Below are 25,913 nucleotides of genomic sequence, written 5' to 3'. Positions count from 1 at the left end.
AATCTTTCGATTTAGGCAATTAAAAAATAATAGGAAACCACCCTATTGAGCGTTTCCTTTTTGTGTAAATGGCTGGTGTCCTAACACCCCCTGCCACACACCTTTTAGGCGGCTTGTGGGGTAGTATGTAGGTGTAGATAGTATTGCGGAATGGATGTTATGACAATTATTTGGTATACTCTTAGTAAAGGTTTGCCTCATCTTAAAAAAATAACCATGCTACTGATACATTCAAAAACTACAAAACTAACATGGTGAAGGTTTTTGCCAGAAAGACCTCACCATGTGGTTAGATTTCATCAGGCACTGAGGTCTCTCACTTAAGTATCTAATGTTAAGAAAGAATCACAACAAAGCATGCTCCATTGCATTTCTAACAACGATAGACATTTATTCAGGGTCTTTCATTCAAAGTCATTATTTCAGTAGTGAGGGGGAAGGAGGGCCTCTTTCTATATATGGTGTCTAGAGGACATTCTATTCATTGAAAAACCATGTATATGGTCATGAATTTTCTATTTTACCAGGAATTTCTTGGGGCCATGGCTTGCCTCCTCTTCCTCTCCTTATCCATTCCAAGTCCAGGAATTTAAAAACCTTATGGATCCAGAAACTGGGGTTTTCGTTTTTCATTGTGCCTAAAATTGATTGCGGGTGTACTCCTCACATTTTACTGACCTGGTTGTGTATGAGCTACATCTGAGTTATCAGAAATCAGAGTGCATCTCATATTCCCACAGCAAACTCATGTGGGAACCATCAGCATCACTTGAGTGATACCATATCTCTTGAGCTGAATTGGGTGAGAGAGCTAAGGAACATGGTACTGCATGGTATGCCATGTGCCACTTCAATACCCATGGGAAGAAAGATTAGGGTTCACGTCAACAGGAGCCAAAAATATCTTCTATATTATTTCTACTGTATAGATACCTTTTTCTCAACTTATATGCTACCAAACTCTACAAATGAGGTACAAAAATGCACAGAATTTATCAGAGAACATGTGATGGCATATCTTACTTCCTAAATATTGCTATTGTTTCCTAAATTTGGTTTTTAAATAATAAAAAAAACGGTAAATATTCCGGACGTTAATGGCGCACAAACTGATACATTTGTTCATTTGCAACAATATCTCGCATTCTTTAAATAACTTTTACCAAAATGCGGCTGATTCCACATTCAAGTCTCCTGTTGATACGTAAGTATGAGTAATCACTTAACTCACACATCACATGAGGCGTGTAACAGAGGATAGTGTAACTACTTCCAATGTTGTGTTTAAAGAGGTCCTCTGACCTCAATTTGTACATGAACATTCCTATTAAATTTGTACATAAGACCCTTGCTTTTTTTTCTACATTTTAAAATTAGAAACGTGCCTATCCCTCTGTGGACCTGCATTGAAAAGAGCAGGGGAAGCCCGCTGGGAGCGGGCGCATCACGCTCGTTATGAATATTCTCACCAAAGTTGCAACAGCGTGAGTGCCACTTGGACCATTCAATTAAAGTATGCAACCCTAGTCATACCCACTCAAGGGGTACTAAGGGTTAATCTCTTACTGCATTCATCCTTCAATAGGAAAAATTTGCTTTGGCTAAAATATTTCAAGATGGAATGGTTCCACTGCATCTCATCTGAAACAATCCATTTTCTCTTATCTCATATAATAAGCATTGATCTTGGCTGGACTGGAGTTTCTTAGCCTTCTTCCTACTTTTTCTCTAGATTCTTTATTGTGATCAAATGAATAGAATATATTTTATTTAAAAAATATCCTATTCAGTCATGAATACTACTACATGTACAATATACTATGTTAGATAAATTAGTTTCACTTCTAAATTAAATTGCACGAATCACTGATCAGTAACATACTTACGTTTAATGGATCTAAGACACTGATTAGTCACATATGTATTTGGTAATGCCTGTGAAAATACATAAACTACATACCACAAGTCAAATTAAGGGGAGGATAGGTGTTGCATAAAGAAACTAGCATTGTTTCCTCAATTCACCAACATTTATTTAGGAAAATATAGTTATTTTACATTGATTATCACTGATCACTGATTGAATCACTGATCAGTAACATACTTACGTTAAATGGATCTAAGACACTGATTAGTCACATATTTGGTAATGCCTGTGAAAATACATTAACTACATACCACAAATCAAATTAAGGGGAGGATAGGTGTTGCATAAAGAAACTAGCATTGTTTCCCCAATTCACCAAAATTTATTCAGGAAAATATAGTTATTTTACATTGATTTAATAATTGTCATAAAAATATAGCCTTGGAATCACTATACACCAATTTATATGACAAATACCAGAACAAGTTACAGTATGAACTACATATTATTACCCAACCATTTGACAAATCACCCAAATTCACATAAACAATAGACAAAACAAGAATTGACAAGTGGTATACTTAGTCTAAGCTACTTCTGATTTAGTCACTTCAGTAATATTGGCTATACATAATTATATTGGTTTAATTGCAGAATTTAATGAACTTTAACTAAGAATAATGACTTTTATGATGTTTTAATAAGTATCAGTCTTGAAACCAACCAAATATTACAGAATACAAAGCATTCTTCTAAATTATTTTAGAGATATTCAATGAAAAAGCACTACATGTCCTAATCTTTTCATAAATGTAAGTCAAGAACTCTAACAATGTAATGACTAAAATACCCTTTATAGATGTTGCCAAGTTAATTAGTGATTTATATATCACTTGTATATCATCTGAAATTTAAGTTAACCCCATAAGTTGTCACTCCTCATGCATAAACACATTAGTTTTCAATATATTGAATTAATTTCATACCTAAATTACAGTAAATGCTTATTCATAAAGGATTTGTATTTAAACCTTAAACGGTACATAAAAATAACTGATAGAAGAGAGAGCCTTAACCAATTTTTTCTGCCAGCTCTACGTAGCTCCGCCAGCTCTGCATCTTCTTTTCTGATGCGCTGATTTATGAGCGCCCTTCACACATGATTGCCTCAATCTGCTCCACTCTATATCAAGTAAGTGAGAACAAATAATTGTAGTATTTTGAGATAAATTATTATGTCTATTAGCCACTTAATTAGGCATTCAATTAAGGTATCTTGCTCATAGGAAATTCACCAGAATAACCATGTATTTATTTTAATACATGCAAAAATAGCATTATATCAAAAAATATTTTTAAAACCTGTAGGGTCTCATTGTTTTAATAACTGCGTATGTTGGTTAATGCATGCAGTCACCATTGGTGGAAAAATATTGACCAAAATTTAAAAAAATGCATCCTGTAATCTTTCATGCATTTTTTTGCGTAATTCTGAGTACAAGTTTTTTTTTTCAAAGTTTCATTTCCCAGCTTTATCATCAACCTTTTTAATAAAAAAAAACGGGCAAGTAAATGGAGAACATCCCAAAGATTTTTGGTAGATACCTAGTCAAGACAGTAGGCAGCTGGTGCCACCCTGCCAACCCCCAAAATTTTTGAGAGACTTAATTTTCAGTGAACCCCTTCTATATCACTCATGCAGTGAATCAACTCAAAGGCTGTTTTTATTAGGATAGGGTAGAGCTCATTCCAGACTTAGTCACAAGCATTTGCACATTTGGGGTTAGGAGCCAATTCCTTTCCCTGGACCACCTCCCATTTTGAGGATTTCTTTTGGGAGTGTCCTTATGCTTCACCTGGGATTTTAATCCAGGGCCCTTAAACAGTCTGGCTGGTGAGACTTTTCCAATGACAGAGCAAAAGGAGGAGTGGAGAACACTGTGCTAACACAGTTTGCAGCCAATCGCTGTCCCCCAAACGTGCCTCATACCCTCGCCTAATGATACAATGTTGTCACATGCATATGAAGCACCGATACAAGCTTGAACCACCCAAACAAGCCCTTTCTTCAAATCCCCTAAACAAGGGTTTCTCTTTTTGGGTCCTTCACTCTTGCCATCCCTTCCCACTCCTTTCTTCGCACGGAAGCCTTTTGTTTACATGTGACGTAGGCGTTTCCCTTTCTTACCCGGCAACCTTGCCCCCTACCCTGAACTAGACCCTTCTACCTTTCATCAGACAGCTCTCATCAGCCAGACTGTTTCTACTTTCTAGGCTACCATGCTGCCTGTTCTAAATGAATTCACACAAAAACTTTTTTCTGGCTACAGCATTTGTGATTACAGATTTTTTGTGAATTATTCCACAGGAAATATTGAGAGCTTTCCTAACATTCATCTCTTAACATAAAGCCACATTTCTTTTTACAGAATTCATCACATCATAACCTCATTGTAACACGACAGACATGCTCCTCACCAGTAGAAAAAATACTGGGTGTTCAAGCATTGAACCTTGATGAAGAAATTGAGGTAAATACTTCATAGTTTTAAAGTTAGTTGTAAAAAATATTAACTTCGAGCACTTACTTTCGAGGTACATTTGTCAGAAGTTCAGCACCGGTGCAAGTTACAACAACATTATCCTCAATTCTTACTCCACCAAAATTTCGGAGACGGCAGATTTCTTTGGCTACCAAGAATTTTGAATGGCATGAGTCATTTAGTGCTTTATCCAATGCCTGAAGAAATAAGATCATTATTAGCTTCATTCCATTAACTTTAAAACTGAATCAATTCCACCGTAGGTATAGTACTTGTACAGAACAATAGGCAATAACTAAACTATGGCAATGCATAATTTAAAAAACTTGATGAAATAACTGAATGAAGAGTGAGAATGATTTTTTTACATCACCACTTCATAAGAGCAAAGCTATGAAACAGCATTGATTCACAATCAACATAATTTCTGTGCATTTATGAGGCTGACAGAAGAGGGATCATCCTCTTACGTGAGGTATGAAGTAACATCCAGGCTCAATTGTGAGCACCATTCCAGGTGCGAGTAAACGTGCTGTTCTTAGGTTCCTCAATCCAGGCTTTGTGGGTCTCTCAGGTTGCTTACACATTAGAGGGGATGCAGAGCCTGAAGAAGATGCTTCTTCTGGGTAGCCTCCAACATCATGAACGTCGCACCCCATAAAGTGGCCAAGGCCATGGGGCTGGAACACTGCACCCAGATTAGCCTACAAGTATTTACGAAATCAATATTACTTGTTCATAATAGGGATAGAGATAGAAATTCCATCATGCAAATACTAATTATTGCACAGTAAGAAATGTCAGACATGTGAGTAGAGAGAGATACATTTAAAAAATAATCATCACCTCGATATATTATGGTAAAAAAAATAAAGTAGCATGATTATTGTCTTACTTTCATCATCATCTCTATGTCTCCACACAAGATTCCACATCTTGTTAGCTCAGTCAGCAATACTCGATTTGCAAGCACATGCATGCTGACCCAAGATACTCCTTTGGGAAAAATGAATTCTTATGTTTATTTAAGAAAGTAAATACAAAATTTAAGTCTTAGCATAAAGTATGAAACAGTTGCATCACTAAAATTGAGAAAAAGAACAACATAGAGTAACAGTTGATATAAGAAGCACACTATACAATAAATTGAAATAATTTTCCAGTGAGAAAAGTTATTGTTTCATGTGGTCAGTGCTAGGAAATTATATAATTTTTCTAAACAAAACTAAAGTCGTATTAGTTACCTGGTTTAATTTCGGCCAGCACTGCTCTATTTGCCATCAGCACAGCATTATAAATGTTTCGCTGATCTGTAGTAAATCTTCCACTTGCAGGGAAGGAGCAGGTGATATCTGAGCAATACCCATAGTATGATGCACCCATGTCAAATAGGCTGAAAATTGAGGAGATAGAATCATACATAGGTGGTGAAAATATTAAAGACAGTACCATTAATGAAATTATTAGGAATTATTAAACTAAAAAAATAATATGAGGTATATTCATAAAGTAAGGGCCGTTTGCTTGTAAGTATTTAAATATTGGTGTTTCACTACTGTAGAGCCATCTACTGATTCATTGAGAAGCTATAGCAGCATTTGTTTTGTTTCCGAAGTATTTTGCTTGTCCATGCATGTAAATAACAATGTCTGCAACAATCTTTGATCCCATCAGCTGTAAAGTGCGTTCTGTCATATGATTTGTGAATGGAAAAGGATTGTTGGCGGCTGAAATTCATCGGCAGTTTTTCCCAGTTCATGGACCTACCTATGAGCGAAGGAAAGGTAAGACAATAGTGCCATGAAACCAACTTGAAACAGTGGCTTGGAGGACAATGTTTCGACATCAAAGAGGAACTCAGGAATGGCATTGTCAATTAGTAAAACTCTCAGGTGGCGAGCTTCTATCCATAGGGTTAAAAAGCTGGTGCACCAATAAGGAAAATGCTTAGAGGTGAATGGTGATTATGTAGAGAAGTGAAGTAGGTTTGTAGCTTACTAAAACTGCCAATAAAATGTGTTTCAATGAATATGCCTCGTAGAATTAATCCAACGTCCTAGTTATGATAGGCTTTCGCTTATTTAGGCTAAGGTAAAGTTTTCTCTTGGTGTAACAAGCTTATGATATAAAAAAACAACATCTTTATAAAGAAACTTCTGGTATTTGCTTCAGTATTTCATTTCAAGACTGCTAAGAGTTGGGAGAGGGCAAAATACCCAGGGTCCGAGATTGAAGGTGCTAATCCAATAGAGATTATTAGTGTGTAGAGAGGGCTAACTTATAATTTACACCAGTGCTTGGTCTGAGGCCAGGGCCAGCCTGGCTCTTGGTAGTTCAGCAAAGGTCATAATAGAAATGTGAGGGGAGAGGATCAAGTGATTCTAACCCTCCCCAAAATGTTCAAGAGATACAGCATAAAGTACAGCCCAACCAAATTAACCCCATCTAAATTCATCTCCCCTCAACGAAACCCCCCTCCAAACTTTTCCCTACCAAGAAAACCCCTAAAATACTTCTCTGGCTCTACAACCTTGAGATAGGCACATTATTTCTTATAATTTTTTACAGTAGATTTCGGTTGTTAGGGCCACTGGAAATTTGGAAATATTTATTTCTCAAGTGTACCTTGTGGTACTGTCATTGACAATTATGATCCATAATAAATGCATGCATTATTCATAAAAAAGTAAATACTCAGCTATAAAATAGTTGCTGCTAAAACATATTTACAACAGAAAAATATTAAGGAAGCTATTTCAATATCAAATGAATATTGGATAAGAGGGAAATCACTGACCACATATCACCATCTTTGATGATTCTGTTATTTGGGGCTCCCGCATGGCCATAATGCAGCACTGCACCATTTTCACCAGATCCACAAATGCATGTGTAGGACACATGACGGCATCCCCCTCTTGAATATACCTCTTTCTTGAAGATTGCTTCACACTGGTATTCCATGCATCCTGGTCGTATTGCTTTCATGACTTCTATATGAGCTTCTGAGGAAATCTTATTTGCAAAACGTAGCACCTCTATTTCCAGTGGGGTCTTTGTTACACGACTAGGCAACAAAATAAAATAGAAATAACATAGGTGTACAATTTTTTTGTAGTCAAATCAATACTTTTCAATTAATTAGGTGTAATTTTATTCTAAGACATCACATTAGAACGCTTTCACAAAAACTTACCATTCTGAAATTTCCGAATGCAGAATTTTGTTATTCACATTGAATCTACAATGAAAATGTACAATAATTTAGCATTAGTACTTATAATATGATATAAATATAAAAAGCAATATTAGAGTTTGATTAATTATATGTTAACATAAGAGTATAAATGTAGTGCATATATATATATATACACACACACACATATATATAAATTATATATATATATTTTTTTTTTTTCATCTACCACAGCACCGTTGTCCTCGTCCTTTTTCTGTTACATGTTCCTATCCCTTTCTTTCTTCACCTGTGAATTTATTTGTATTTTTGCGCTTAAGGCGTCGTGTGAATGAATGAAGTAGTATATAAATGTATATATATATATCATATAAATACAGTAAATATAATATATGGAGCATATTTCTGTGTGTTTATGAATTGTTCTTTCAAAGCCCGCTCTCATTCTCCTAGTGCATTAAATGGCCGCTTGGTGGGGCATTTCTATGTCCCGTACGACACTGCCATCGCGCGGCAAATTTTACCAACACCTCACCAGAACGCCAACGTAAACAAACATCCCACTCTTCCCACAATTGACCCTTTAGTGGGGCGCTGACAGAATGGAGTGGAATGGGGGAACTCACTGAGAAATTCCATCAAAGGTGGCTTCAACCGCCGTCCTCTTGCTGTCCGTGTTGATTCCACTCTGTAATGGAAAAGATTAGGATTGTTCAGGAATCACTCACTTCTGATCGCCATACTTCTAGAACTATCAACATATTAGGTACCATTTACCACCCTTCATATTATTTGACATTTAAATTTCACTCTCATTCAACCTCCGAAGGAGGATTTGGTAGTAGAGTTAGATATTTCAGAAGTATATAATGGGAAGAGGTGGAGATAAGCGGAAGTGACAAAGGAAATTATTATTGATGAAAGATGATTCAACCGTAGCGAGCTTAAATACTCATTCGTACAAATGTTCAAGTTATTTGGTTAGTGTTTCTGTTTATACATTGTATTCTCCGAATTCAATGTCCTGACGTATATAAGGGCCATGGTTCTGACCTACAGATCAAATCTGTCATTGAGATTTTTGGGCCTTGTTTTAGGTTTTATCCTCAATGGTAGGCTTTTCCATATGGAAACGAAGCACACGTAGGAAAACCTCGTGGGAGCTCAAAAAACTCTTCTCTCTTGGGGTACCTCAGAATGGAATTCGAGAGGGGGGGGGGGGCAAAAGTATAAGCGGCGCCGGGGGATGGGGCAGGGAAAGAGGACCACCTGTGTTCCAGACGGTCTAAAAATGTGTCCGCCATCTTGGCAGGGAGCCTTTAGCGCGGCACCGACAAACAAAAGCTCAAACACGAGGAAAAGAATGCATAGAGTAGATAGTATCCAAAAGGGCCCCGCTAATAAGGTATCACGTACATTATCATTGAATGACGCTTTAAATGTTATAATGATGACGAATTTATAAGGGATTGACCTTCAAAGGCACATGGTTTATAAATAACTACGGCATCTTTAAACGAATACTAATAGTCAAGAAACTCTCAGTAGACATCCAAAACAGCTGGGGAACTTGAGACCAAATAAAAGCAGCGAAATTTCAGCGTAGCGTAACAACGGCATCTCATCAACTCTTTAGCATTATTTGGTACACTTGGGAATTATAACAATACGTAAGCAGATAAGAGCGGAAATAGAGCCAAAAGGACGTTTCCAAGTATACCATCGAAGAACTAGCCATTATGACTGAACATCCGATATCTGCACCTGAAGCAAGTCTGAGATGTCTGGATGGATCTGTAGCCACCTAGAAAATAGGTTTCTACAAATCTCGTGCACTGCGTACATCTAGAGCTCGGTTATGCGTACCCACTCCTCAAAAGATGCGACATCTCATACCGCTTGACCATTGTATCGCTATATTTTAATCTAGCGGGCTTCCGTTCGACCTAACTGAAAACTTCAAGAGCCAAGATATTTAAACATCCACCTCAACTGGAACACTCGGTTGAACTTCACCGCTCGACACATAGAGGAACTAGCCGAGGCCTTTCTTTGGTTGGGGCTACGTAGGCAACGGGGCGGCCGGAATAAACTTAAAATATCGAAAAGGATTGGTATTGTTTTTTGCTATCGCCGTGCATTCATCATGAGGGAGATGTGACGCCCCGGAAGGACTATGGAACAGGATGCGTGCTTGTGGTGGGATGGGGGCAGGCATGTGAGTCGGGGGCAGACCGTTGAAAGGGGGTGAGTGGCGGGAAAGGGGGATTGTGACGGCTGGCCGAGGGAAGGGGAAGGAATGTTTTGATCGCGGGAGGCGAGTGTATGCTCGTGCGAGTGTGTGTGTGTGTTCGTCCGACGACGCGGGTGACTGGACTGCCCCGCCCCACTCCGTACCATCGACCGTTGAAGAAACACGCATTCGTCATACGCTGCTTCGCCTTTCCACATGGCCAGGCCAGCGCGGGCGCCCTGGAACGTGAATGTGCGCGAAGATGGAAATCTGATGAGTTGGCTGTGACGTTGTCAGTGTGACAGAATTCGGCACGAAATATTTTGCAATAGCTTTACCAGCTTCATAATGATTTGCGGCGCGTGATAAAAAACCAAAACGGATCAATCGTATTCGCAATATAGTCAAAAGACTGGTTATACCCTAAGCAGCATAACTAATTAGGTTATTTCGAATTAATAATTGAAAGTAGCCATTTATCTGGATAAATTTCGTGATTATGAATTAATGGTAGATTCAAATACCTGCTTAATGCAAGACCTATCACGGAACGCTGAAAGACCTTGAGCAACATCGCACTTGTTGCGGAATGAGATTTCATAGTTAATGAAATGGATAACTAATTGCGTGGCTGGATTTTTCTTCTGAGCACAATTATGTTCAACACAAAGCGCGCAGTTATGTCGTCGAAAATAGACTTGGGGACCATCGCACAATTAAAATAAAAACCGGGAGCCATGGCAACTGAAGTAGGGTTACTATTCAGGGGGCAAGATTCACCATCATACAATCGGAATAAAATCAAAGATTAGCCGCGTGCCGTTACGTGAATAGTTACGATGTCCCTGTCATCTGTCAAACCGTGGGTAAAATTGGTCACCCTCCAGTTAAGTTTACGGAAATTGCGCATAATAAATGCGTTACATCATTTCAAGACGACTCGTAACCTGAAGAAATCAAACCTTACTGACCGAATTTGAATGAAACACATCTGCAATCACCACCGAAGGACAGGACAGAAATAATAGATAAACTAAAGAGAATAGAACGAAATTCAACGGGCGACAGTCATTGTCTACCCATTCCCATTACATCTATAGAGTAATCCCGCAGCCATTTGATTCCCTGGGGCCAGCTCTCAACCGAATCCATCACCTCAAACTACTCACAACACAACGTATGCGCCGAGTGCGCGGAATGGAAAGTAAAAAAGCTAAAACTCCCATGATGGGGAAGGAACGAGAAGATGAATCGTATGGTGTTGAAAAATAAAAAAAAGAGGAAAACAAGCCTGGGGAGAATTTCGCAGGGAAATGAGCAAAGCAGATCGACTGTGGGGGGGAGGTAAACAAAGCCGTGGAAGGCGGCGAGCGGTGGTGAGGACGGGAGTGCGCTGACAAAACACCTTTTGCAGTGCTGAGCATTCGTCGCGCAGAGGGAAGACTGAAGAGTCACGCATTCTCTCTCTCCCCCAGAACAGAAACACACGCATTCTCACACAAACAACAACGGACGGGGCTGGAAAGAAATGCTGGGGAGGCGAGAGGTGAAGGGGGGAGGCAAAATAGCATTCACTCACGCCTTCTCTCTCACACACACGCAGTCCCCCCTCCCTTCCATAAGAGTCCCTCAAGGTAAGCCGTTCGTTCATCTCGTGGCCGCTGCCCTCGTCTTCCCCTCTCTACCCATCCCCCCCCCCCCCCCCCGCCCGTCAGCCAACACTCGATCCGGCACCACAGCCATCCCCAGCGGCGGCATACCATACTCGCGATCAAACCGGAATGGCGGCGAAAACACTATGGGGGGAGAGGAGCTCGTACATTTACTGACGCAGCCACAAAACACGACCCTGGGAGTGCGGAGCATTTGCAGGGGCAGGAGTTCAATCCAGATCAATCGAAGCAGTTTTCCTTTCAAGATCATTGCACTAAAAACTGAGATTATTTTCGAAAAGGCCACTAAGAGAAAACTTTTAACAATTTTATGTATTTTAATCGATAACAGCATAAATTCTGGGAGAATATTTCACAAACCGACACTTCCCCTAGGGCTACGCCACTACTTCCCCAACCACGATGATAATGGCGAATGTCCTCTCCGCAAAATCCAAATGAATAGCGCGGAGAAAGAATTTACCTAGACTAGGAATGAAACCACGGCATTTAGGGCCAATGCGTAGGCTAATTGACAGCAGGTATCCGTAGTTTGTAATTATCGAAGGGGCTTAGAGAAGGTTTAAGTAACTCTACCTCTATGTCATTAATGAAGAAGAATTTAAATTTTTCACAACAGTCACTGTCCAACTCTAGCGTCTCTAGATGCGATCTTGGGATGAATAAACCCCAATCAACTTATCTTTACCAGTTTCACCAATAAAATGTCAATAATTTTACAATTTTCCCATTTTTTTTCCAAATGGATGGACTTCATTCACTGAAAAACGTATTTTTCAATATTAAATACCCCTGTTCAATTAAAAAAATTTCCTCCCTTCAATTCCTTTGAGCAACTTACTCTCCAACCCATCACTCCCAGAATTCTCCCCATAATAACCCTTCTCAACGCGTCATCACCTCCCACAACTTCCTCAATTCACCCTGGAATTTATAACGTCAATATCATTCCTGCTTCCTCCACGTGCAGCACTTAACAGGCACGTTCAAAAGTCATACGCCGCGTAGTTTAATGTGAGCAATGGTTCTGCACAGCATCATCGAAAACATCGACCCCTCCCTTCCTCCTCGCGTACGTGGGCATCGGACAACAAGCGCGCACTGCGCCATTCGGACGGCGTCAGCGAATGGCGTGCAGAGGAAAGGGCGCCAAACCCTTGGGCCAGTCCGCGCCGGCGCAGACGACTCCGCCGTGGTTACGGGGCTACGGCGTGGCATCCGGTGGCGCCGCCGCAGCGTACGTACACGTCCATACACGAAGGCGTACTCGACGGAAAACGCCCCCTTTTCGAGTAACACCCCCGGAGCCTCCCCGCTGAATCCATCCCCCCTTGCCCGAGAAACCACCTTGTAGAGCGCAGGCCTGCCTTTCTCCCTATACCCATGGGCGTGTCCTACCATCGCGATAAAGAAAGGTTGAACACCGCAGCGCAATCACCACAATTGGGATGGTATTGCAGCGATTACGTTCTATTGCAGTGTCATTGTATGATTTTCTTGGCTTTACTGCGCCGAAAGATTTGAATACACACGTTTGAATCTAAATTAATCCACAGTACAGCACTACATTAATTAGGAGTAAAAAGTAATTATACCTTAGGAGAATTACCTGAATTAATAAAATAAACTATTACAACACTACTAATAGACTCATCGAGTCCAAAACTTCTAATTGGGTGGAGCTTAGAGAACTATTTAATGAAGTATTCAACGGTGTTCGGCGAGATGTTGTGGAACATAATGATACAATGGTAAATGAAGAGCAAACTTAGTGCATGTCCACAGTAATTTTATTTGGTACGACGCGTTTCAGCGACCTTACTTCGCTATCATCAGGTACAAAAAAGCCTGTTTTTTACAAAAGTTTTTTGTACCTGATGATAGCGAAGTAAGGTCGCTGAAACGCGTCGTACCAAATAAAATTACAGTGGACATGCACTAAGTTTGCTCTTCATTTACCATTCTATTTAATGAATTTGACAGCTACAACATTGACCTTCGCCATGTAAAATAGTAGTGTAGTTCACCATGTAGTAGACGTTCGTAATGAAGAATAATTTCCTCACTCAGGCATAGCAATTGTCCAATGATGTCTCGTTGTCTTCTGTGGCGTTGGTGATTCGTTGATCTCTACATCTTTCGGGTTATCGCCGCATTGCTTGACATGAGTTGTCAACTTATGCCAAACAACGCTGCAAATATCCGAAAGATGGAGAGATCATCGAACAGAATTCCCAATTTTCCCCGCTTACCCAATTACCAGGAAGGCTACATAGAGATGCCCCATTCCATCCCATGGGAGGTTGATTTCTGCTGCCACTTCGGTCACTTTTTAATCGGTTTTCGAAAATTTCAGCAGTGCAGCGAAGAGCGATGTGCGATCCATTTATTTCCCCAATATTTTTCAGTTTCGTATTTGCAATTGGAGGAATAGCATTGAAAAGTGATGACTTTAATCGATCACATCACCAAGAACATAAATTTTGGTCCACATCCCCGGCAGTTCCCGTCAGCGACGCGAATGGCGACTTTCGTAATCCTATTTAAATGCGCGGTGAGTGACAAAACTTCTAGAGGACAACTAGAGAATCCTCTATTGCAATATTCGTGACGTGCCTACACTGTCAGTCCAGAGAGTCATTCTTCCTCCCGAGGGAGGTCAGTAGGGTCGCGGATACAGAAAAAACTCGAGGGGGGGGGGTCACCTTTACTTTTTTCCTAATAAAAAATAATCAAGTCACGTGCAGAGTTAAAGAGAATTTTTGTTAAATTTATCACACGCGTATACAAGACAATGCCATCTTATGATATAAAAAAGTTATAATTGTGGTTCTGCAATGGTTGGCAATACGGGCGGGCCCGCAAGGGAGGGGGCGCGCCTCATCTGTATCCGCCACTAAGGGGAATATTGAAGCGGTTCGTTTCCCTCATCGCGTGGGACACAAAAATGGAAACGGTGGCGTCGCGGTCGAAGCGGGCCAAAAAAACAAGCCCACGTGACCCGCCGCGTCACGAGATCGGAATATTTCGCGTGTATTGATGTCGGCGAAAATACTCCGTTATGGCGATGAGATGGGGGTCCGGGTCCCACGAAGCGGATTAGCCGAAAAAGAAGTAGGTAGGAGAGGATTATTATTACTGCGGGCCATCATCGGATATTGACAAATGGTCTGGAGGCGGTCTCAAGGTAAAATTCCACCTCCTCACCTTCGCAAGTATCGACGGAGACGAGCCATAAATGGAACGTTCACCGGGACGCGCCCCACCCCCCTCCTTCGTGCCACGACGCCAAACCGACTGGCGAGTCGGCATTCCGGCCAACTTCTTCATCCCCCCTTCCCACTCGATACTTTCACAGACTAAACAAGGGGATTCGATCCCTAAATGAAAACGACATAACTACCACAATTGAAATTGAATATCGATACTCCCATACCATAATCTTAATCATCATCTCACCAAGCCATTTTCTACATGCTATCACCTGTTTCATGGGTTCAATACTAGCGAAAAAAAACTGCCATTATCATTAGTGACCTAGAGGTCCAGTTCAATTAACATGAACGTCAAAACACAATTTTAATACAATATTATTGTTAGAGGTGCTTCATTCCCAAAAAATAGGGGAGGGGAGTTTTGATAGGGGGAACATTATGGGGGATACTTTTAAGACTATGACTCCCAAACTTTTGGAGGGGGTTTTAAACTCCCGAACCCCCCTCCACACCTTTTCTGATTATATTTCTCTCCTGAGTCGGTCATAACGCCATAACAATGTCCGTGCTAAGTATCGTTAGAAGTCCTGTCGTCCGTCAGACAATAAAAACCCCCGCAGTGAGGTTGCAAAAGGAAGGATGCTTTTTACAAAGTAAACTTGAATTACTTTTAATGCCCGAATAAAATTATGTCCTGCTTCTTCTGACAAATTAGGAAGTAAGCAAACGAGAAGTGGAGCCAACAGAGAACTTTTGGGAGAGCTTTCAAAAAACTTAAGCGACTGAAAAATTGTGTTTCGTATGATTGATGACGAAAAAACCTCAAATCAATAACGACTACTCTGTTCTATTTACCTATAAAATCAGAGTTACTGAAGAAAACAGATATGAGAGCGATAAGCTGTAATAACGCGAGTAAATATGATAATTTAAACAATTAAGTACTTACTTTCATTCGCATACGTGCAACACCCCACTTAATGAAATGAGTGAGTGGTTAAACACGCTGTAGATACATCTTTGTACTCTCACAGCTCATCACAGCTTACGCGGCTATTAGCAGAGAAAATCACTCAAGCGAAATTCGAGTGACGTGTCCTTCTGAGGCATCGCCTTCACTGGAAATCTAAAGGGCTCAAGCTGAGCCACACCCGCCAGGTCAACGAACTGCGAAAGTTACTTTGCGAAATACTCTGGGAGATCAATGTCCCGCATTTAAGCATTACTTACGAGAAGAAAGCTTTCATGGGATTGACTTATTTACATTAATTTCAAATGCTCCAATAAAAGTTCTTCATCCAATGAAAAACATTCTTCAAGGGCTGCTTTTTCAGAATAAGGGAGGTCTCTCTATACTACCATCACTTTTCAACAAGGGAATTTTTCAGACGATTATTGACATAACCCTCTTCTAGGAGACGTACTAGCTTCCTTTAGGCATCTTAACATTTTATTGACCACCAAATACCCTTAACTACTCGCTGCATTTTATCTTCTTTTGCCGTCTAGTTTCACCGAAAAAAGTAGACTTGAAAGTTGTGCTAATCTAATCAAGCAATCCAAGAGGGAAGGCAGAATACTCCTCCTCGAAATGAGGAAAATATATAAAACAATTAGTATATTTCAGAATAAATATCCGTCTAATTGACATTTCTCCTCGGCCGGGAATATCTTTATAAACGGAAAGGTTGGCACTTAAGAGAGGAAGAACGTGTGGCGTCACTTACGGCGGCGGTGAAAATATTTGGCCAAACAAACACGTCGACTTGCTCAAGCGGCGTGTCTGCGGTTTCGGCTCATGGATAGGTCAACGAACTGGAATCGTAAGCAGCGGAAACTGCTCCGCGGCCTTTATAGGATTCGGGGGGGCGGGTGTATTTCCAGCCCCCCCTTCCGCGTCTGACGACAGGACCCAGCTCCACCAAATGGGCATGGGATGGAGCTAAAGAGGACGATGGCGGGACTCTTAACGGGATACGTGAAAGGGAGATTCCCTTGTAACATCGCTTGGAATTCGGAAATGAACCTAAACAACGGCGCCTTGGAACAAAAACCAGCTCATCGGCTGGAGTCATTTTCAGCCAATTCTGAGCCCATCCAACCAAACCGAGTCACGATTGCACCATTCTGCACTCCATCATCATACTATTAGTATGCTGAATAGCACTTCAAGGTTACGCCTATTACATGTAAAGGTTTTGCTCAATATGAGAAAATAAAGGATATTAAACTATTTTATGCCATATGGGTAACGTTTCTCTGGATTCTCACTGGGTTAAATGCTCTATTTTAGCCGACGTTTCGAGCTCCGACTCGAGGCTCATCCTCAGGGCTATATATATAATATTCTATGTCACCACTAAGCCCCTACTAACATAGCTCCAGGGTCTGGCTTCATAAAGCCTCAACCTGTCTAAGAACATTTCAAAACACTGAACACCAAGGAATAAAATGCCGGAACACGATGGTCCGTCACAAATATATAAAAGAAATTGAGGAAAATATATCATCTACATCTACATAATACCCTGCGAGCCACCTCTAGGGTGTTTGGCAAATGCAGCATGCATTTGGACTCCCACATGCACACCACACCGTCCAAAAAACGTCCCGTATAGTAACAAACTATACTACTATATGCTGTTAGAAATAGAATATAGAATAGAAACTCAGAAACATGCATTAAGTTTTACATAGGTTAGTAAGCTACACTACAAGTCATGCAATCTATTTACGAGTTCTATTGCTGCCGTTATAATCTCTTATTGATCGTGGAAAAAATGACATTCGGAATCTGTCTGTTCTGCAATCTATCTCTCTTATTTTATTTATATGATCTGATTTTCCGTAGTACGTTGGCGTCCGCAAGATATGGTTAACTTCGTCAGAAAAGACACTGCTCTTGAATTTATCTAAAAGGTTTAGTCTATTTTTCAATCTACGGTCCGACAGAGATTCCCATCCGAGTTTATCTAAGAGGTCAGTTACACTAACAAGACTATCGCGCTGCACCATAAATCAAATCGATCAAATTCTACAAGAGCTTCTCTGGTATCGATAACGTCTAGTTAGAAAGTTGGGAATGACGATCGACCACTAAAAATCAAATGCTAACTCCCCAAAGATGCTCCCAACATTCTCCATGTTCGTATACCTAATCCCAAATCCAATTCGAAACGCCGCTCCGTCCAGTCATTGATTTTATTTTGCCAATTTTTGCATTCCGATTTCATCATTCTCGCGATTTTATCCAGACGGAAATTACAACAGTGAAATAGCCAAGAAATAGTATATCCAAAAATACAATTCAATTATTTCTTAAAAGTTTTCTCGGGATTTCAACGGTTAAAATTGCTATATATCTCCAACACCCCCATGACGACGAACGAGTCCTCTGTTTAAACGCTGGTGATACACGATTTAAACCGGAGGAAATCCCGATTAGACTTCACGAAAATAATATGCCGGTAAGGCGTTACACTATAATTCACTTCCTACCTGGAAGCAAGGAGGGACGTTCGTAATCTAGTCAGAAGAATTAGGCGAAATAATTTATTTTATTCGGCGCTAACCATATTCTCTGCGCTACGAGTCAGAATCCAATGCAATGTGTCATGATCAATGTTTTCTCCGGCAATTTCAAAATTTCAAAATGTACACCAAAAATAAGGGTGAGGGTTAAATAAGTCTCTAAGCCATCACATACTAGACTATAAACGGAAAAAGACTACTTTTACAGGGATCGAACAGAAGTTCTCCTCGTAAGGAAGTTGATATTAAGAGGGTAAATACATTGAAAGTTTTTGAGAAAATTCGAAGCACAGACTTCAGGATACAGAGCATGACTAGCAAGTAATGCGATAAAAATGTATTGACCTTTTCATCAATAGTTACTGAATATTCTAGTGAAATACGTTTGGCTGCGCTGTATTCATACGTTTCGCACATTTCCAAGCGTCTCCTCGAAATACTTTTGTGAACCTTAATTGTGCCTCAACATCCAATACAGTTAGAGTCAGTCACACGAGCTTTCTCTCCACCGTTCCCAGAATCACTCCGAGGAATCATCCACCCGTAGCATTTCCGAGCTCACGCATCCACTGGGATTCTGAGACACATCGTCCAGTACGCCTCGACGCTATTGTCTCCCCTTCCCACGGCTCGTGGTCACAAATATAGCTTTCGCAAATGCGGGGAGAAATCAATATCGACGCCTACAGTACGATGGGGATACGGGGGAATACCACAAGGAAAAAGCCAACAGCTTAGATTTCCTCGTACGAGGTGGGCCGGAGAGAAGCGGATCGAATAACTGAGAGACAAGTTCCTCGAACCCGCGAGACAAGTCATTATTCCACAGGACACAAATTCAAAGCACCTAACATACATTGAGCGCTATAAGGTGCGAGCATTAAACTGTGGGCGTGGAAACATGACATAGATATCTTCAAGAGGGCACTAAATATAACTCAACGATTCGTACAGTTTGCTTCACGAAATTATTCTCTGAATAAGACGTTTTAAACACCCACTCAGAGAACCACAAAATGTACATCCTTCAATTGAAAAAGATAATATGGATTCTTGTAAAAAACTATAAATACTTAATTATAGCCAAAGAAACCTTACATTCCTGAAACTGATGAGTCGCACCGAAACATTAACAAAATTTTGCTGACTGAATAGATTACATAGAATCCACAACTTTCCGCCAGACACGATATTAATTTTTTTTTACATAAAGCAGTTTTTCGCAGTTACATAGCCTAAGTGAGAAATATTTCATAATGCACAGATGATTGAATCATGAAAATCATTATCGCTCGTAAGTATGCGCCAATCGTTCCATTAATAGTTCATTTGGCGACCTAAATTATGGTGTTAAATTTACTAGAATAAATAACTGGGGAAAGTTGAGCTCAATGCATGTATAATTATTATTATTAATGTATACGTATTATTATTAATGCATTGTTTATTATGAATATAATAATTATGCATTAATGCAATGTATTATTATTAATGCGTGTATAATTATTATAATTAACCGCGTGGTGTGCATGTGGGAGTCCAAATGCATGCTGGTGATTGATCACCCCCTGCCAAAAACCCTAGAGGTGGCTCGCAGGGTATTATGTAGATGTAGAATTACGGCTCCGAATAGTTCATATCGACTTTCGCACCAACTCCGAAGCTCACGGCGTTCATTTGTCCGTCACAAATTGAAATAATGCGTTCTTGGTGGCATCTCACACCATCCGCAAACGAGTGAATGGGTTTGAGAAGTTTTCCATAAGTATGAGGATCATAATGAGAATATGTTCATAAGTATTCATGAAGTGTTAAATGTATGATAGGGAATGTTGGCGAAAACTCATCCCCTGCGAAAAACTCTTCCAGTGTATCGCATAGTTGTATGCTGAAATAGACTAGAAGGTGTCATTATATCACACCCGATGAAAAGGAACTGACTTAGTGGATATTGGAAAATAAAACTGATAAGCAAATTCAAATGGAAAAGCTACAGTTAGATCCTCACGTAGGCATGGCATTAGGTAAGATATCCATGAGCTGCAACTAGTCTCTAACCTCGATTCCTCTCTGCCAATGCTAAAGGCGGCCAAGGGTGTGCGATCAATGGCTTTCCTAAGAAAAATCTGGGTGGCTTAAATGTCCCGCGAATAAACAATGATGCCATCAAGATAAAAGAATAATCAAAATCCGTTGATTATTCTCGCGGACCCTCGCATACAGTTCCCATTAATTCATATCGACTTTCGGACCGATAAAGCCAACACCGAAGCTAACGGCGTTTATTTGCACGTCACAAATTAACACAAAATAAATAGTAGCGTAGGTAGATCACAATTTTCTGCGTGCAATATGAGGAATAATTAGTAACAACCTCGAATTTCCCAATAAATAGGTCTCCATGACTCGTGAATTGAGTGAGATCTTGGCGTAGATACACTCATACTTCGCTCTAAGGGAATGACTTCTTGGAACTAGATCTAGTTTAAATAAATCGTGAGGGATAAAAAAGACAAAAAACTATAAATCTTGATCGCATGAACATGGGAGAAAATTTGAAATGTATACTACATGTATGATACGAGACTCATATAACCAATTTTGAAAAATATTCGGCGGCCCAAACACTGCAAAAAGGGATATTGACTTTGCTACAGCGTAGTAGACACGTCCAGGTGCGTCTCTTCCTTACCATAAGTTAATTGCTATAAAGCCAGTGAGCAAGGTAAACATTTCACCCGAGCACAAAAAGCCGTTATTCAATAATTATTTTGAACACGAAGAGACGCCCAATGGTACATGGAACAATTAGTACATGGAAGGAGCACACACCATCCTCAAACAGGAGAATCGGTTTAAGAAGTTTTCCATAAATATGAGATGGTTGTTCATAAGCATTCCTGAAGTGTAAAAGGTGTGGTAGGGAATGTTTGTGAAAACTTATCCCCTGCCAAAAACCCTTACAGTCTCGAAGAGTTTTATGCTGAAACATATAAGTAGATAGGTGTCACTACATCATAGTAAATCATTAGCATAGCTTAATATTAACTTATAATTTTCTCACGCATTAGGCCGGAGCGCGTTCTCTCAATAGCAAACTTACTTAAAAATAACCAAGACTTTATTAGGTCAAACACGGCCGAACAATGAGAAAAACATTAAACCTTTTCTATTTAGATTTTATTTCCGAAATGTAGTAACACAGGTACACAGGAAAAATACTACAATTTGAGAATAAAGTTTCCGAATGAAGTAACAGACACAGCACCACTCTCACTACCTGTGAGTTCATGACCAACAATGTGTTCCGCGCAAATTCTATTCATCTCCGCTTTTAGCTTTTTAGCTGTTTACGATGCTGGTACCGAAATTGAAATTAACATCAATTTAGCACGTATCGTGCAATGTGATCAACGCCTCATCGGGGCGCAATCACGCTAAATGATAAAATTTTCGTGGGTTCATTAATTGTCGGGAGGGAGAAAATTACCCCAATAACGGCCCTGTTTCCAACGGGAGGGGCGATGCGGTCACATGAGCACGAAGCAGCCCCACCAACCGTCTCATCTCGCCGGCCCCCGTACCTCCCCGTGCGTCATCGGTATTTACGGCCATCAACGGCCCTTCGATCTGAGCCCCCCTTCGCCTTCGACGGCCGAATCACTAGCGGGGGGTTGGCTGCAGGGGGGCCGGGCGCACGCCGCCGCATACTGAGATCTCGGGTTTCGTCACCCCAAAAATACCTTCCACGCCTTCCCCTTTAACTCACCAGCCAGACCGTCCCTTGAAAAGTGTCTGAGTAAGAATCACTGGCTATATGCATCAATATCTAAAGGATACACGGTGTCTGGCAAGAGGGGAGATTCACCTTGCAAACGCCAAGTTACATTATGTAACATTTTTTTAGTTACTCCTGAAAAAACTAAATGTCCATATGGTAGAATAAAAAATAAACTTACTTATATCCAACACAGTGTTTAATAAAAACTGTAACGGTTTCGACCTTTTCAGGTCATTATCACCGGTAGAGTGGAATATAAAAAAGTTTATTCATGATTCTATCATGTCACCTTACACAAAGTGAACTCCTGGCGAGCCATTAATTTGGGTTCATATGAGATCCAGAGGAAAAAAGTTAAAATTTCTCCCTATTAAAAAAATTATTTCAGATTAACCACGTGAGGCTTTGAAACAAAGCACCATCAATAGAATTACTTCCAGGAAGACACCCTATGCAAGGAAACAAGTACAAAACTAACATAACGTACATGAGACCGAGAGGGCATAAAAATCTCTTTTAGCACCTAAATAAGTAATTCAAATTGATTACTCACTCCGGAAGTTCTAAATCCCAAAATTTCAATTCTTGATCCGCCCCCGCGTGGGGGACAGGAGGGTGACATATCTTTCCAACCATGCACAATTCCCTCTTTTAAGACATAGTTGAACCAAGAAACATATGAATGAGTTTTGCAGCTGATCACATGCAGAAATTACTAACGATTCGTCATGTTAAAAGTGCTCGGTATATTTATGAGCCCATGAGGTGACTTGGCTCGGTAATCCCGCGCACAAACCAATAATCACGAAAAATAAAAACTTCTATCATTCTATCGCATTTGAAGCACGATCCCGAATGGAAAATTGGATACATTATTTTCCTTTTCCGAAGATAGATGTTTCCCTGGTCGGTTAGGAAACTTCTAAATGAGAATACGGAGGAGACAGAGTCTAGATGGAGCGAGTACAAAGAGGAAAGGGGATGCTAAAAGCCGTGTGAAGGAGAGTAAGCGGTGGAGGGGGGAGGAAGCAGTGGCGCAGCGAGGTGGGTTTTTTTGGGGGTTTAAACCCCCCCAGAGCTCAGATAAATTTTAAGTATGATCCATTTTATTTAATTGGATTGATATTACTCATAGAATAGTGTAAGGATTCATAAAATATCCCTCAGAAAGCCGTAAAACTCACCATTTTGAACCATTTATCTTAAAATTCCGCAATTTATTAATCTCGCACCTACCGCTTATCCTGGTGGGTATTCCACTCCCCCAAACACCCCGGTATTATTAGCACCTAAACCCCCCCCAGCCTTAATTCCTGGCTGCGCCCCTGGGAGGAAGAGACTAGGATATGTAGATATAAAGGGTATAGATATATAGGGTATATAAAGGATATAGAGGGTATATGTAGGCCTTAGTATAGATTGATCAGGGACGTCCAAGTTGAAAGGGGAGACAGGCTGGGGTAATTTGAAAAATTTTCTACGTAAACTTACCTCCACGTAAACCGGTAAAAAATTTTAGTAAAATAATAATACACGTTTACTAAATAGACAAATCTCGGTAAGGAGTACCAAATGATGATTTCGAGAATTCTGGACGAGGAATTTCCGAAATCGATTCCCACGCAGCATGAGCAGACTGAGCAACCGATTCTCGCAACCGATGCGAAGAGGCCGACGCGATACATTCACGACGAGAGTGAACGTCATGGGGACTACCACGGTCAAGACAAGGAGAATAGCACGATGGGCGAAGAGGGAATGCGTAGCTTCTGATGAGGATTATGGGGGAGGGGAGACGAGGTCGGGAGACGGGTAGACTGCGGAGTTCCCCATCCTACCTCTCCGGTTACCGGAGGGGAAGGCGGTGACGTCACGTAGATGCCTCCCACCGGCATTGCGAAATGGGCGCTATTCCGGAGGAGCTATAAGGGGGTGGGGAGGGAAGGCGCTATAGCGCTTGTCATGAAGGGGAGGACTCTGTGGAGAGGTTTCCGTGGGAACGAGAGATGAGACGGCATCCTCGAAACGGCAAGGATGCTCCCACGGCATGGACTGCGGTGGTTTTGATGTGGCGCGAGATGTGATTTTCCGAGGCGCAAACATTGCCCCCGCGGACGATGAGAGGCGCGCTTGTTTTTTCCACGACGGCCGGAAACTTCTCCTTCACCTTCCAGCCGATGGGAATGGAGTCGAGGCCCCGTAGCCATTGGAGTACGGGTGACGAATGAGTGATCTAATTCACTCAAGTGGGCGAGCCGCGGTCAAAGAATCCTTTGTCCCGCCTGACATATGTTTCGAACACGATGCGACATCGATTCAAGTGATGGGACGACATATGAACATATTTCTTAAGCGTCTAAACCCCACTCCGCCATATATCCGTACAATCAATCAGACAACACAGGAAGGCGTCATTTACATTTTTGTTAAGAGAGATGTTTAAATTCCAATAGAATTAAATTCAAACGAATACAATCTGAAATACTTTCATAGAAAGATCAATGGCCTTGAAGAATGGAAAAGAAAGACCACACATTAGTTATTTAAAACGATTAATTAGGGATGTGATTGAGAATAAAAATGTGATATGTAAAGATTAGGGGATTAAAACTTGAGTGGGAACTGCGGATCTAAAGATTTTGGATAGATAATGATGAAACCAACGGTCAAATTTCGTGGCGCTAAATTCACTGAGTAACTATAAAGGCATCGCCGCTGTTGCAAGGATGAAGGCTCCTTACTTTATGGTGTTCACCGCATTGCTTTTTCATGGGAAAACCATTCCTTCCACCATTCAGCAGACCTCTTAATGTCTAAGTCACCAAAAATGACAAGCGAACAAACGAACGTTCATGAAAACAACGACGTGGGGGAGCTCTACAAGTAACACGAGCAACCATAGCCTAAGTTAACAGCTTCAGCCGACAACGCGAGTTACTGAGGACGAAAAAAACTACAATGGACGTGTGAATTAGTTTTGTGGTTATAATATATATGATATAAATATTTCAAATTCAATGACATGACACGCCCAAAGTACCTACCTTCTTCACGCATTAAAGACAGTATTCAGATTAGATACTCCATAGTATAGATATTCTGGCACAAATTTATTTACTTTTACGAAGATATATTACAGATAGCATTTGGCAATGCCCAGTCAATTGAAAAGAGAGATAATTCTCTGAAAGCACGAGTAATTGCTCGGTATAGTAAGATTTTATTGACATACTCATGTAAAACAACGTCCCATAAAAGCACACCAATTTTCTTTGCGTGCAGAAGCTTTCCAACTGCCTACAGGGACAATATGGGAGACAAAATCCATAAAAAATACGAGCAAATTACAAGAGACCAATCCACACAAAGGGAAATGGGGAGTTCGATCGAGATAAGCAAAACTGTAAAAAAATAAAACGCATTCAAGACCGAGGAGCGAATGAGTCAAGGGAGCGATCAATAACATCAGACCTAACATTGCGGCACAAGCAGCTCCTGCCATTGGATCCTGCCCTTCGTAGAACCATAGTTGAGAATGTGTTTTAATTGCGTATTCAAGCAATGTACTATGCTCTAAAAGCGTACTTCAAGCTCTGTGCGATAACCAAGCGCTTGCGCACTTGCACTAGCTTCCAAGAATGATCATATATATATTTATCTAAGAACATAACACGCGTGCGTAAGGCATACGAGCCAAGGTTACATGCTTTATCACACGCTTCCGAGAAAGGGAAACCAAGTAAATAACCTCTTCGAAGCGATATTAGAGCCACTTGTAAGAAAAAACTCGCAGGAAAGAAAATACCATTCATACAGACACCGGGAAAATTTGAGAAAACTTAGGTAGTCGTGAAGCCTCTGATATTATTGAACA

The 25,913-nt window shown here is 40.7% G+C and overlaps 1 protein-coding gene across 1 annotated transcript in view; it reads right to left on the bottom strand.

Annotated features, from left to right (window-relative positions):
* Positions 1-2,229: 2,229 nt before the first annotated feature.
* LOC124166858 (xaa-Pro dipeptidase) overlaps positions 2,230-25,913 on the bottom strand; it is a 392,399-nt gene continuing 368,715 nt past the window's right edge. Inside the window, exons 5-12 of the mRNA XM_046544571.1 lie at positions 8,233-8,294; positions 7,607-7,651; positions 7,208-7,477; positions 5,655-5,803; positions 5,306-5,406; positions 4,881-5,114; positions 4,456-4,607; positions 2,230-3,050 (exon numbers count right to left, since the gene is read on the bottom strand). Of these exons, the coding sequence (XP_046400527.1) occupies positions 3,008-3,050; positions 4,456-4,607; positions 4,881-5,114; positions 5,306-5,406; positions 5,655-5,803; positions 7,208-7,477; positions 7,607-7,651; positions 8,233-8,294 (1,056 nt within the window). The 3' untranslated portion in view covers positions 2,230-3,007. The remainder of the gene's footprint in view (positions 3,051-4,455; positions 4,608-4,880; positions 5,115-5,305; positions 5,407-5,654; positions 5,804-7,207; positions 7,478-7,606; positions 7,652-8,232; positions 8,295-25,913) is intronic.

Source organism: Ischnura elegans, chromosome 1, assembly GCF_921293095.1.
Source record: "Ischnura elegans chromosome 1, ioIscEleg1.1, whole genome shotgun sequence".
Classification (NCBI taxonomy): Eukaryota; Metazoa; Arthropoda; class Insecta; order Odonata; family Coenagrionidae; genus Ischnura; species Ischnura elegans.
Note: the sequence above shows the minus strand (reverse complement) of the source record. Positions and strands in the feature narration are given on the sequence as shown.